Source organism: Hyla sarda, chromosome 2 (assembly GCF_029499605.1).
Source record: "Hyla sarda isolate aHylSar1 chromosome 2, aHylSar1.hap1, whole genome shotgun sequence".
In the NCBI taxonomy this organism is placed as follows: domain Eukaryota; kingdom Metazoa; phylum Chordata; class Amphibia; order Anura; family Hylidae; genus Hyla; species Hyla sarda.
In genome coordinates, this window is record NC_079190.1 from 444949888 (window position 1) to 444964650 (window position 14763).

Genomic DNA, 14763 nt, shown 5'->3' on the forward strand with positions numbered 1-14763 from the left:
GGACCGCGAGCGGTTCCAGCAGGGAGCCCGATCCAGAAATGATCGGGTGCCCTGGTGGACGGTCGCGGTCCTTGTGGACCTTGGGGAGCAAATACAAAACAGGTACTCTGGGGAAATCAACTTGTAGACTTTTACACATCCTTTGTGAAATAATACCATCATTAACATTTTGAATAAAAAATGAATCAATCTCTTTGTTCAAAGCCGTAGTGGGATAGGCAGTAAGACGTTTATACACTTTATAATTTTTTAGTTGGTTATGCGCTTCTTCTAAGTACATGTCTCGATTCATAAGTACTATGGCTCCTCCCTTGTCAGCCCTCTTGACGACAAGGGAGGAGTCATTTTTTAAAGCAACCAGAGCCTTTCTTTCAGCTGCTGTTACATTAGAGAAGCTTTTTTAATTTTTATACCAATTTTTTTACTCTACTGGAACAGTGAGTTTATCTTTTTCATGTGTATACTAGCAATGCCTTTGCGTATAAAGCCCAGGAATTTTGTATACTGCTGATGCTAATTGCTCTATGATAGAGGAAAAATTCCTTCCCGAAACCCAGTATGGAATCAGAATAAATCCTGGTCAACGCTCTTTCCACATAAATCTAGTATCCATAACCAGTAACATTTTCTTTTTACAAAAAAAATTCAGGTCCCCCTTGAACTTGTTTATTGAGTCAGACATCACAACATCATGCTGCAGAGATTTCTATAGTCTCACTGCCCTTACAGTAAAGAATCTCTGTATGTGATGATGGTGAACCCTTCTTTCCTCTAGACATGAGGATGCCCGCTTGTCATGGTTACTGGCCTAGGTATAAAAATATCACTAGATCTCTGTACTGTCCATTCATATATTTGTACATTGTGATCAAATTCCCCTAAAACATCTTTTCTCCAGTAACCTTTCTTTGTCCTGTAATCCTCCTAAATCATTAATTATCTTGGTCGCCCTCCTTTGCCCCCTCACCAGTTCAGCTATGTCCTTTTTATATACAGGTTCCCAAAACTCGACACAATGCTCCATATGTGGTCTGACTAGTCATTTATACAGAGGCAAAACTATGTCCTTGTCACGGGCCTCTGGGCCTCTCTCGATACATCCCATGACTTTGTTAGCTTTTGCAGCCGCTGCCTGGGACTGATCACTAAAGTAGAGTTTACTGTCCACCAGTACCTCCAAGTCCTTGTACTCCTTGTACCAGTACTCCCAAGTTCTTTCAGTAGAAGTTTTACCTAATGTCCTATTGGGGAGAAGAATAATTAATAATTGCTTAGTGCTTAGAAGCAAATAAGTGAACTTGCGCATGACAAAAACTTTGTACACGTATGTTAAACACACACACACACGTCACTAATAATCAATAATGTGGGTGGTAATTTATGTTAATTCTGAAGTCTATATAAACCTGTGAAATGCTGTAATAAAGACAAGGAAGAATTTCTGTACTGAACAACGTGTCAGTGTGTTATTCACTTCGATGCATGCATCAAATAATAATTGTTTTGGACGGGAACAGATATCCACTAGATCCTGAAGGAGAGTTCCACTTCATTATGTAGCACATTATTGCACATTTTGTTTTTACTGCCCAAATGCATAACCTTACATTTGTCAACATTAAAGTTCATTTGTCATGTCTGTGCCCAAGCCTCCAGCTTCCCCAGATCCCTCTGTAATTTTATGTTATCATCCTCTGTGGTTATCACCATACCCTATTTAGTGTCTTCTGCAAATATAGAAATTCTACTTTGTAATCCCTCTACAAGGTCATCAATAAACATATTGGAAAGAAGTGGACCCAGTACTTCACTAGTAACTGTCCCCCAACCAGATTAAATTCCATTGATCCCCACCCTCTGCTTCCTGTCATTAAGCCAGTTGCTAATCCATTTACATATATCCTCCCCTAGTCCCAGCATCCTCATTGTATGTACTAACCTTTTGTGTGGCAAAGTATCAAATGACTTAGAAAAGTCTAGATATATAACATCCACAGCTTTACCCTGGTCCAATCTATAACTGGCCTCCTCATAGAAGCTGATCACATTAGTCTGACAGGACCGATCCTGCATAAACCCATTTTTTAATATTACTCTCAATACTGCGAACCATACTGCCAATTGGCAGCTAATGCTACTACTTACTCTTGCTACTTTTATACTGATCCTTTGCTGGGCTTTTTATTGTAGACATAGTTAAGTTGAAAATAAAAGTTACATTTTATTAATTTACTTTTCGGTGTGTGAGAAATATAGAATATCTAGTTAACTATTGCTAATCCAATATAACAGTAAGATTATTACTCTTCTAGTCTATAGTGGTGAGGATCTATAATTTGTACCTCCAAATGGTGAATTATATTACTATGACCATCCATAACTTGAATCTCTAAACACTTAATAGTACTGTGATGATCCATAATCTGCAATCCAAAAGGACTGGGTTATAGTACTGTGATGATCCATAACCTGCACTTCTAAGGACTGGGTTATAGTACTGTGATGATCCATAACCTGCACTTCTAAGGACTGTGTTATAGTACTGTGATGATCCATAACCTGCACTTCTAAGGACTGGGTTATAGTACTGTGATGATCAATAACCTGCACTTCTAAGGACTGGGTTATAGTACTGTGATGATCCATAACCTGCACTTCTAAGGACTGGGTTATAGTACTGTGATGATCCATAATCTGCACTTCTAAGGACTGAGTTATAGTACTGTGATGATCCATAACCTGCACTTCTAAGGACTGGGTTATAGTACTGTGATGATCCATAACCTGCACTTCTAAGGACTGGGTTATAGTACTGTGATGATCCATAACCTGCACTTCTAAGGACTGGGTTATAGTACTGTGATGATCCATAACCTGCACTTCTAAGGACTGTGTTATAGTACTGTGATGATCCATAACCTGCACTTCTAAGGACTGGGTTATAGTACTGTGATGATCCATAACCTGCACTTCTAAGGACTGTGTTATAGTACTGTGATGATCCATAACCTGCACTTCTAAGGACTGGGTTATAGTACTGTGATGATCCATAACCTGCACTTCTAAGGACTGGGTTATAGTACTGTAATGATCCATAATCTGCACTTCTAAGGACTGAATTATAGTACTGTGATGATCTTCATATCTAAGGACTGAATTATAGTACTGTAATGATCCATAATCTGCATCCTTAAAGGTGTTATCCAGCATAAGGTGATTTTAGTATGTACCTGGCAGGCAGTAATGGACATGCTTAGGAAGGATCTGCGCTTGTCTTGGGCTAAATGGCAATGCTGTGGGATTACCATAATACTGTGGCTGGCTTTCTGTGAACTTGTATTTCCTGTTTTCAGTTTTCTTGTTTGCCTACAAATCCCATGATACCATTTTCCTCCTTCCCACACATCAATTACCCCACCCATTGAAACATAAATGAGCTGCAGACCTGTGGTCTTCAATCAGGATGTCTACAGCTGTTGCATTAGTTGCAGATTGATCCCTCCACCCATTGAAGCAGACAGGCTCCCTGTCATCAGCTGACTAGTGAGTCAGGTCTCGACCGCATTGCAAGCTGGGAACAATCTGAGACAGCAGTCATTTTGTATGCTGGTAAAAATAAATAGTGAGGTGAGAAAACCGTCACACACAGTACAGACACTATATTATGAACTACACTAACTTTACAGCCCCTGTAGCATAGTCAAATAAAAAAATAAAAAATCCTGGAATACCCCTTTAAGGACTGAGTTATGGTACTGTGATGATTCATAATCTGATATCCAAAAGGACTGAGTTATAGTACTGTGATGATCCATAATATGCATTTTAAGGAATGGGTTATAGTACTGTGATGATCCATAACCTGCATTCCTAAAGACTGGGTTATAGTACTGTGATTATCTTCATGTCTAAGGACTGAATTATAGTACTGTGATGATCTTCATGTCTAAGGACTGAATTATAGTACTGTGATGATCTTCATCTCTAAGGACTGAATTATAGTACTGTGATGATCTTCATCTCTAAGGACTGAATTATAGTACTGTGATGATCTTCATCTCTAAGGACTGAATTATAGTACTGTGATGATCCATAATCTGTTTCTCTGAAGATTTAGTAATAGTACTGTGTTACCCATATGCGGCATCACTGAAGGCTAAGTATTAGTATTAGAATAATCTATATTCTGTATCCCTTAAAACTGGTTTATAGTATTCTAATAATCTCCAAATAGTTTTTCTGAAGGATGAATTATAGTATTATAACAATAATTTGTGGTAAGTATTTTTAGGCTGCGCAATAGTACTGGGATAATATATATTCTGCATCCCTAAAACTAAGCAACAATACTTAGATACCACATAATCTGCATCTTGGAGGGATGAATTTGAGTAATAATACTGTGATAATCTATCATTTGTATCTCTGAAGAATGAGTTATATGACTGGCAATCCATGATCTACATCCCTATAGACTACCTTCTGTGATAATCCATAATTTGTATCTTGAACACAAAGCTTCTTCTCCGCAGTTTCCTTCCCTCCTGCTTTCTAATAAAATGATTGTATACAAGGACAGAAATGAATGAGTGAATGAGCGCGGAGCCTGGGTGAGCCGTCTAATGAATAAATCAGTGGCAATAATTAAATGTGAAAAAGAATAAACAGCTGAATAAGTGAATTTATGAGGTTGTTTAAACAGTGCAGGATCTTCTGTACATGGCAGGTTGCCACATCAGTGCTGTTAACATAATCAATAGCAAGAAGACTGCAATGATCTCTGCTGCGGTACAAGCAGAAACCTTGGCTTGGCCTCCGAGACATGATGTGACTGCTGTAAACTTCATTTAGTGAAATCATCATCCTTAGCCAAGGACAACAGGGTTATGGGGAAAATCGTAAGATATAGATGACTGTTTTACATACAGGGTAATAACCCCTAACTAGTTCAGTATTTAGAATCCGGGTGTTTTCTATTGGGGCAGATGGAGAACTTGGAAAACTTAAAGGGGTATTGCAGTGTTTTCTAAATAAATTTAAAAAAGGCTGCTTTACCTACCCCTGATCTGGTCCCGTTTGGCTCCTTCTGGTCCTCAATTCTCCAGTCTTCTTTCTGATTCCCAGTCTCAGTACAGGACCTGCCCGCTCAACCGATAACTGGCCACAGTTCCAGCTCTGGCAAGTGCTTGGCTGAACCGGCAAGTCTAGCACCGAGCTCTTGTCTTGGAGGCAGGAAGATGACAGAAGATCAAGAGAGCCAAACAGGAGTTATAGGGAGACCAGCAGGGACTAGGGGTCTGTAAGTATGGCTTTTTTTTTACCCAATTCTTTTCCTACCCCAGCACCATATTATTTTTACCAAAACAATATAATACCCCTTAAGGGTGTATTCACACATACAGTATCCTGTGCATATTCGAAGCTGCAGATTTAAAGTTGTGTTCAGTCATTTTGTTTACATTGAAATCTGCAGCTTCAAATCCTGTGAATCAAATATGTGCAGGATACTGTACGTGTGAATACATCCTTAAGGGACCAGAGCCCAGGTGTGACTGCAACCTATGTACCCCATTTACCCATTCTTGTCTATTTTAAGCAGTTCCATTAGAAAGATTATGAGAAAAGGATTAGTAACATTTACTCCACCTTGTAAATCACACCAACTAGACTTAATAATAAATACAGAGGCTGGAATAGACACTCAAAAATAAATTCAGACACCAGACACCATAATAAATTCAGACACTGGGATACATATGGACCCTAAACTAGACGCCCAAAATAAATTCTGACCTCAGTATAACTAGTTTCCTACCTCTGCCAGCTCCCACAGCGTGCAGTTCTCTTCACTTCCGGGTGCTGCACACAATGTCCTGACGCTGTGGTGGTTTCACCCAGGAGACCTCTCTGTTCATCTTAGAGGTCACCCCATTGTCTGGGAGGCTTTGGAACGTTCTTGTAGTGTTCTGGTATGCCTTTACCTGTTTTACTGGAGATGCACAGTACATCTGAGTGTCTCCAGGCAGTAGAAACTGTAACACTCCAGTGGCACAAGCATAGGCTTACTTGCTTACTCTCCTGGACAGTTCAGAAGACTCTCGGAAATAGAAGTGACCTCTACAAACTGATATCAACAACTAAAATTTTTCAAACTACGTTAGTACCAAACACGGAAGTGTCAGTGACTAGTACAATTAAAATCTTTTACAAATTAAAGGAAAGCTGTCAGCCAGTTCATGCACACTAAACCTAATACACTGGGTTATAGTGTGGGTGAACAGGGGTCCATACACGGGTCACTTAAATTTTTTGGTTGTCTGGCCGCCGAGTTTTCGTCCTCTAAAGTTCCGTAATTCACCTCAGTTGTGCTCTGCAGATGTGTCCCCGCTGGCAGTCATGTTTTGGGTTCCGGAGGAAGGGGCCTAACCCCTTCCCCCTTATTCACATATTCAGAGCTCTGTATGCAGAGCACATGCACTGAAGTCTTTACCCAGCTCTCACGTCCTGATGACTTGAGAGCTGTGTGTCGGAAGAGCCACTCTGAACAGTGTAACTACGCATGCGCCGGTCCCTCGCTACCCAAAAGTCTGATGTAGCGAGGGTCTGGCGCATGCGCAGTTACGCTGCGCAGAGCGGCTCTCCCGATGCACAGCTCTCACGCCATCAGGACGTGAGAGCTGGGTAAAAACTTCAGTGCATGTGCTCTGCATACAGAGTGCTGCGCTCAGGGGGCGTGTGACTCCCCGTCACTAGGAAAATGAATATGCTAATAAGGGGGCAGGCTTAGGCTTGCCTGCAGAGCGCAACTTAAGAGGTGAATTACAGAACTTTAGCGGATGAAAATTTGGCAGCAACAAAACCAAAACATTTAAGAGACCTTTGTATGGACTCATGTTCACCCACACTAAAACCGAGTGTATTGGGTTTAGTGTGGGTGAACTCTCTGACAGTTTTCCTTTAAGGCAAGTATTCAGGTAGATTTTTTTTTATATGTATTAGGCTGGGTTCTCAAATAGTATTTCGGTCAGTATTTTTTAGCCACAAAAGAGTTGAACCAACTTATAAAACCAAAATCTATAATGTAAAAATGTGCTAATTTTTCTGGGTTTTGGACCCACTTCTGCTTTGACAAAAAATACTGACCAAAATACTATGTGTGAACCCAGCCTAATACATATTCAAGAAATCCACCTGATCTCATGTAACTGACAGAGATCTTTCATCTATCCTCCTCTTCGGAAAAGACCTCAGGTTGAAGTATCTGCGTCTTTCGGTGGACTTACTGTGGTTGTGTAAGCAGCTTCAGGGTCATCTTCAAGGACCCTCGAAAGTCCAAAATCCGAAACTTTGCACACCAAGTTGCTGTTGACCAGGATGTTTCTAGCGGCCAAATCCCGATGTACATATCCCATGTCGGAGAGGTATCTCATCCCTGAGGCAATTCCTCGTAACATGCCCACCAACTGGATGACTGTAAAATGGCCATCGTGTTTCTGTGGAATGGAGATAAGAGAAAATCGCTTTATATCCTGTGTTATAATTGTAGAAAATCCTAATTAATAAAGCCTGCAACAGCATATAATACAGGGAATCTCCGTTACGCCAACTACCCAAAATTGCAGTGACAATAATTTTCTAGAACAGCGGTCTCCAAACTGTTTACCTCCAGATGTCGCAAAATGACATTTCATAGCATGCTGGCTAACGGCTGTCCGGGCATGCTAGGAGTTGTAGTTTTGCAACATCTGGAAGGCCACAGTTTGGAGACCACTGTTCTCGTGGAGTGATTCATTTAAAGAAGGCCTGCATGAACGAACGCTGGATTGTCAACAGCACATTCAGCCCCTCATCAGCGTTTGCGGCCGACATTGACCTTTATAAAGGGCTCTTAAAGGGGTATAAAAAAAAAAATAGTTTCAACCCCGTAAGGACTCAGTGTTTTTCAGTATTTGCACTTTTGTTTTTTTCCTCCTTACCTTTTAAAAATCATAACTCTTTCAATTTTCCACCTAAAAATCCATATTATGGCTTATTTTTTGCACCAGCAACACTACTTTGCAGTGACGTTAGTCATTTTACCCAAAAATCCAAGGCAAAACAGAAAAAAAAAATAATTGTGCGACAAAATTGAAGAAAAACGCCATATTTAAATTTTTGGGGGCTTCTGTTTCTACGCAGTGCATTTTTCGGTAAAAATGACACCTTATCCCTATTTTGTAGGTCCATACGGCTAAAATGATTCCCTACTTATACATGCAGGAAAATGTATTTGTTTAAAAATGTCAACTTTTTTATTTTTTCGTATATGGGGCGGTATGAGGGCACATTTTTTGCGCCGTGATCTGAAGTTTTTATCGGTACCATTTTTGTTTTGTCTGACTTTTTTCCCCTTTTTTCCCTTTTTTAATGGTATAAAAAATGACCAAAATGGACGTGTACGCCCTTGACTGTTTAATTATTGATATATTTTTTATAGTTTGGACATTTACGCACACGGCAATACCACATATGTTTATATTTATTTTTATTTACAGATTTTTTTTTAATGGGGAAAAGGGGGTGATTCTTACTTTTATTAGGGAAGGGGTTAAATCACATTTATTATCCTGGTGTCCTGCAAGCTGTTTGGGGTGCCGCAATTTCACCGCAGCGGTACCCAACAGCCCAACTGCGCTGCCGGGATGCTTTCGGTTTCACTTCAGACTCGGCAGTCAACTTTGATTGCCACGTGTGAAGGATTAATGCTGGGAATCACTGTGATCGGGGATGTCCGGTATTAGCCGTGGGTCCCGGCCATTGATGGCCACCGGGACTGACTCGATATGATGCGGGGTCACCGCGTAACCCTGCGTTATATCGCGGGAGCCGGTGCAGTCCTGCGTTGTTAAGGAGTTCAAATCAACTGTTGCCAGAAAGTTATACAGATTTGTAAATTACTTCTATTTAAAAATCTTAACCCTTCCAGTACTGTATACTACAGAGGAAGTTGTGTAGTTCTTTCCAGTCTGAACACAGTGCTCTCTGCTGACACCTCTGCCCATGTCAGGAACTCCCCAGAGCATGAGCAAATTCCCATAGTAAACCTCTCCTATTCGAGACAGTTGCTGACATGAACAGAGGTGTCAGCAGAGAGCACTGTGGTCAGACTGGAGAGAACTACACAACTTGCTCTGCATGCAGCAGCTGATAAGTACTGGAAGGATTAAGATTTTTAAATATATGTTATTTACAAATCTTTATAACTTTCTGGCATCAGTAAATTTGAAAACTTTTTTTTCTCTGGTGTATCCCTTTAATGGATGATAAAGCCCCATAATCTAATTTGCTAATCTGGATTTTACAAAGTATTAAAGGGTATTGTGACTCCACACTAAGTTTAGATTGCTCCTGCTCTCGTGTAGCCCGAGGGACCCAGGGCCCCCCACAGCAAAATGGACCAGTCTACTGACCCCCCCTCCATCTATTCTGCCATATAGTGATCATATTGGTTTTTAGGCCATCAGTATTAGATAAGAGGGGAGTTGCGAGAATATACAATTTATATTATCAGATTATTCAACCACAGAACTGCAATTATCACATCCATAACTCTGCGGCTGTCAAGAAATCAATCATCTTGTTAGGATTTATGATCAGACAGAATTGGAAATCTCTCTGCTGCGGGTTATCAGTGAAGAGCGGGAGAGGGGAGGGCACGGTGCGGAACAATCATTCACTTCTGTGGTATAATAATAAAGCAGATCTGTCAGTAGAATATTCTGGCCTATATAAGGGCAGCATATTATAATGTTGGGGTACCAAGTGGCATGAGAAATATTCTGCTGTCTGTATAACAGCTGCACAGTAATGTCTGTTGTAGTCACATTTGAAGTGCCCTCTCTGCCTCTCTCCATCTCCTCCCCAGTGTATGGCAGGAGCTATGCATTCTCCTGTAAACATTTTTTGTATCATGTGATATACCGTATTTTTCGCCGTATAAGACGCACTTTTTCTTCCCCAAAACTGGGGGGAAAAAGTCGGTGCATCTTATACGGTGAATACACCCCTATCGCGGCGGTCCCTGCGGCCATCAACGGCCGGGACCCGCGTCTAATACAGGACATCACCGATCGCGGTGATGCCCTGTATTAACCCTTCAGACGCAGCGATCAAAGCTGACCGCCGCGTCTGAAGGGAAAGTGACACTAACCCGGCTGTTCAGTCGGGCTGTTCGGGACCGCTGCGATTTCACCGCGGCGGTCCCGAATGGCCTGACCGAATAGCCGGGTTAGTGCTTACAGGACACCGGGAGGGACCTTACCTGCCTCCTCGGTGTCTTCTCCATTCAGGGATCCCCTGTAGGGCCAGCGCTCTCCTTCCTCATCATCACGTCGTCGCGTACGTGCAATCGGCGTGCGTAACGACGTGATGGCGGCGACGGAGAGCGAGGATACCCGGCCGGCAGCAGAGACGTTCCGGAGCGACAGGGACACGGCGACAGCGATGGAGCGACATCCAGGGCAGCGGTGACGGGTCCGGAGCGGCGGGGACACGTGAGTACTACCTCCTATGCAGTGGTTTTCAATCTGCGGACCTCCAGATGTTGCAAAACTACAAATCCCAGCATGCCCGGACAGCCGTTGGCTGACCGGGCATGCTGGGAGTTGTAGTTTTGCAACATCTGGAGGTCCGCAGGTTGAAGACCACTATTGGGTTCAAAATCTTTATTTTTTTAGATTTTGCATCTATAAATTGGGTGCGTCTTATATGCCGGTGCGTCCTATAGGGCGAAAAATACGGTAATAATCCAGTGAATTTAGAAGGTAACATGAATAACAGACAAGAATGAGGTAATACCTGAAGATGCATATAAAACTTGGCTCTTATTGGGTGTATCCCTACACTTATATTTTTCCTGCCCTTACTATCGGTCATGAGAAAGTGCCTGAAATGTGTAGGGGTCTGCTGTCCTTTGTGAAGTCTCCCACTGTTCTGCTGGCATCTCCATGTGGCCTCTAGTGGATGTGGTGAGCTGGCTAATTGTGTTTGATACATAGAAAGCTTGGCCCTTAATGAACGTATCCCTACACCCGAACAGCTGCAGACTTTACAGAGGACAACAAATGCCTACGGGTTTCAGGCACTTCCTGCCCTTACTAATGGCCATGAGAAAGTGTCTGAAATGCGTTGCTGGCATTTCTGTGTGGCTTCTAGTGGATGTGGTGAGCTGGCTAATTGTGTTTGATACATAGAAAGCTTGGCCCTTAATGAACGTATCCCTACACCCGAACAGCTGCAGACTTTACAGAGGACAACAAACGCCTTCGAGTTTCAGGCACTTCCTGCCCTTACTAATGGCCATGAGAAAGTTCCTGAAATGCGTTGCTGGCATTTCTGTGTGGCTTCTAGTGGATGTGGTGAGCTAGCTTATTGTGTTTGCACACAAGGACTACACCTTGAATTCAGGCTGATCAGCTGATCGTCGTGAATCTCGATTCTGGTTCAAAGAGGTCTTAACCCTCCCCTATATCTGCCAATAGGACAAATGCCTATATATGCCAATATGGGATTGGAGTTGTGAGAAAACCCCTTAAAATAGGTCATATGTGTAAGAAAAAAAAACTCAAACATTGAGAGAACAGTCTTCGGCAAGGGAAGTCCAGCATCTTTGGAATACTCAAAAAGTTTTAAAATATTCATCTTTATTGTAACGGTATCCACCTCCAAGTGCAGACCTATTGCTACATCCAATGCTTTTCAAATTAAACTTGGCTCTTAAAGGGTACCTCTCATCAAATAAACTTTTGATATATTTTAGATTAATGAATGTTGAATAACTTTCCAATAGCATGTTAATGAAATATATGCTTCTTTCTATTGTATTTTTCCCGATCAGTCCTGTCAGCAAGCATTTCTGACTTATGCTGGAGTCCTAAACACTCAGAGCTGCCAGCCTGCTTTGTTCACAGCCAAACAGGCTGTGAACAAAGCAGGCTGGCAGCTCTGAGTGTTCTCCTTTGTGAACAAAGCAGACTGGCAGCTCGTAGTGTTTAGGACTCCAGCATGAGTCTGAAAAGCTTGCTGCCAGGACTGGTAGGGAGACCCCTAGTGGTCATTTCTTCAAAGTGGAAAATGAAATAGAATGAAATATTTTTTAATAACATGCAATTGGAAAGTTATTCTGCATACATTAATCTATAATATATCAAAACTTTTTTTGGTGAGAGGTACCCTTTAATCCTAGTAAGTTACTATAGTAAAAACGAGGTTTAATTTGAAATGTGTCAGCTGTAACCCTGTCTCTGGTTTTAGTAGTTAGATTAGTTTATAGAAGTTAAAGCGTTTGTGTAATTTAAAACAACTTTTAACATATTGTTCATGTGAAAAGTTGAAATCAGATCTGCGATGAAGTGTGCAGCATCGCTCTCCATTCCCAGGCTTGCAGATCTGGCCTTTTCTCTGCAAAGACTTAAAGGGGTACTCCGGTGGAAAACTTTTTTTTTTTTTTTTTTTTTTATCATCTGGTGCCAGAAAGCTAAATAGATTTGTAAATTACTTCTATTAAAAAAAATCTTAATCCTTCCAGTACTTATTAGCTGCTGAATACTACAGAGGGAATTCTTTCCTTTTTGGAACACAGAGCTCTCTGCTGACATCACGAGCACAGTGCTCTCTGCTGACATCTCTGTCCATTTTAAGAACTGTCCAGAGTAGTAGGAAATCCCCATAGCAAACATATGCTGCTCTGGACAGTTCCTAAAATGGACAGCCATGTCAGCAGAGAGCATTGTGGTCATGATGTCAGCCGAGAGCTTTGTGTTCCAAAACGAAAAGAATTTCCTCTGTAGTTTTCAACAGCTAATAAATACTGGAAGGATTAAGATTTTTTAATAGAAGTAATTTACAAATTTGTTTAACTTTCTGGCACCAGAAGATTAAAAAAAAAAGTTTTCCACCAGAGTATCCCTTTAAGCAGAGAAAAGGTCAGATTTAAATGAAAACTGGGAGTGAGACAGTGATCTCAACACATCATAATTTGTTTTAAAGAGGTACTCTGCTGCTCAACATTTGGAACAAACTGTTCCGAACGCTGGAGCCTGGAGCTATTGATGGTTGTCACGCCCCCTCCCATAGACTTGCATTGAGGGGGCAGGGCGTGATGTTATGAGGGGGAGGGGCTATGATGTCACGAGCTCCTGACGCCGGCTCCAGCATTCGGAACAGTTTGTTCCAAACGCTGAGCAGCGGAGTACCCCATTAAATGACAGTAACACTTTAAAATAAAGATGGATTTTTTTTATTCTCACCATTCTTGTAACATTTACTGTTCTATGGATGCTGGACTTGCCTCGCCAAAGAGTGCTCTTTTGATCCATCTGTTCCCACCCGTGAACCTGCCATGGTTGTGTCCGTGCTCTAGACCACTTGTACAGCAAATGTGGGGTTTCTATCAATGAGGATGTTCATGAACTTTGTGATATCAACTCTATTAATAACAATATCTCTTTACCCTTGGATTTGCCATTGGGTAACAGTCTGGAGGCTCCAATAACAATTTAATTACTCGCTAGCAGGGTCCAACTTCTTTGGTTTATAGTGTATGACTTGTTTAAAGTGTTACTGTCATTTACTAAAAAACTTTAGGGATGTCATAGAGACATGTCAGAAGTTTTTACTGGTCAGGGTCTGAGTGCTGAGACCCTCAACGATCACTAAAACGAATAGAGAGAAGTGCCTAGCCAAGTGCTTTATCTCACTGCCATCTCCTTGTTGCAGGAGATGGAGTCTATGGAGTGAGGAGACACAGTGAGTAGATGGTGGTGAGAACAAGCACTCAGCTGAGGCCCTTTTTCCAATTTGCTCTAGTGATTTGTGGGGTCTCAGCACGAGACACCCACCAATCAAATCTACTGACATGTCTCTATGACATGTCAAAAGTTAAATTTAAAGGACAATGGGGGAGATTTATTAAGCTGTCTAACTAGTACAATCCTCCTTTTTGCCCATTGCAACCAATCACAACTCTGGATTAATTTTACCTGACCTATATGAGCATTGATTGGTTGCTATGGGCAACATAGAAAATTTTACTATAAGATAGCTTGATGAATCTCCCTCAATATCACTTCAGGCTACGTTCAGATGGGTGGGTTTACGACGAGTTTCCCGCTGCGAGTATGAACTGTGGCGAGTTTGCCATGGCCCAAACGGAAAATCTCCAGCAGGTTACATTAAAGATAGGTCCACGTTGCGTTCCTGCCCCCGTTAACCATAGCCAAAAACAGGATGCTGACAAATACTGTTAACGGAAGCAGCGGACCCCATTCACTTCTATGGCTGAAAGGAGTCACCTAGTCACTCTGTTCGGGATGTATCCCCTATTTCTTTTTTTTTTTTCAAATCTTCATTTTTATTAAGTTTTTAACACTTTAAATAACAGACATGGTTATAGAAAATAAGTTGGGCAGTGCAAGTCATGTACAAAGACAATAGACATGTGGAGCATAGTGGTCTACAGGTTAAACAGGGGTCTGCAGGCAACCAAAATCAGAAAAATTGTAGTACCGTAGGTAGGCAGTGCAGTATGCACTATATAGGTTGAAATCGAGAAGGGGAGGGAAAGGGGATGGGGGAGAATGGGAGGGGGGGAGGGATGGGGGGAAATAAGGAGGGGTGCTTGGGAGTAGGGACATAGAAACGGGGGGGGGGGGGGAGGTGTATCTCCTATTTTAAGCTGAATTTAAACCAGGGGTTGCTTTTTGAAGTGAATACGAATTACTGCTA

At 41.7% G+C, this 14763-nt stretch overlaps 1 protein-coding gene across 2 annotated transcripts in view; it reads right to left on the reverse strand.

Moving 5' to 3' along the window:
* EPHA6 (EPH receptor A6) overlaps positions 1-14763 on the reverse strand; it is a 1030110-nt gene that overhangs the window by 72873 nt on the left and 942474 nt on the right. For both annotated transcript variants that reach the window (XM_056559324.1, XM_056559326.1), the window contains one exon: positions 7284-7493. In XM_056559324.1, coding sequence (XP_056415299.1) covers positions 7284-7493 — 210 coding nt within the window. The remainder of the gene's footprint in view (positions 1-7283; positions 7494-14763) is intronic.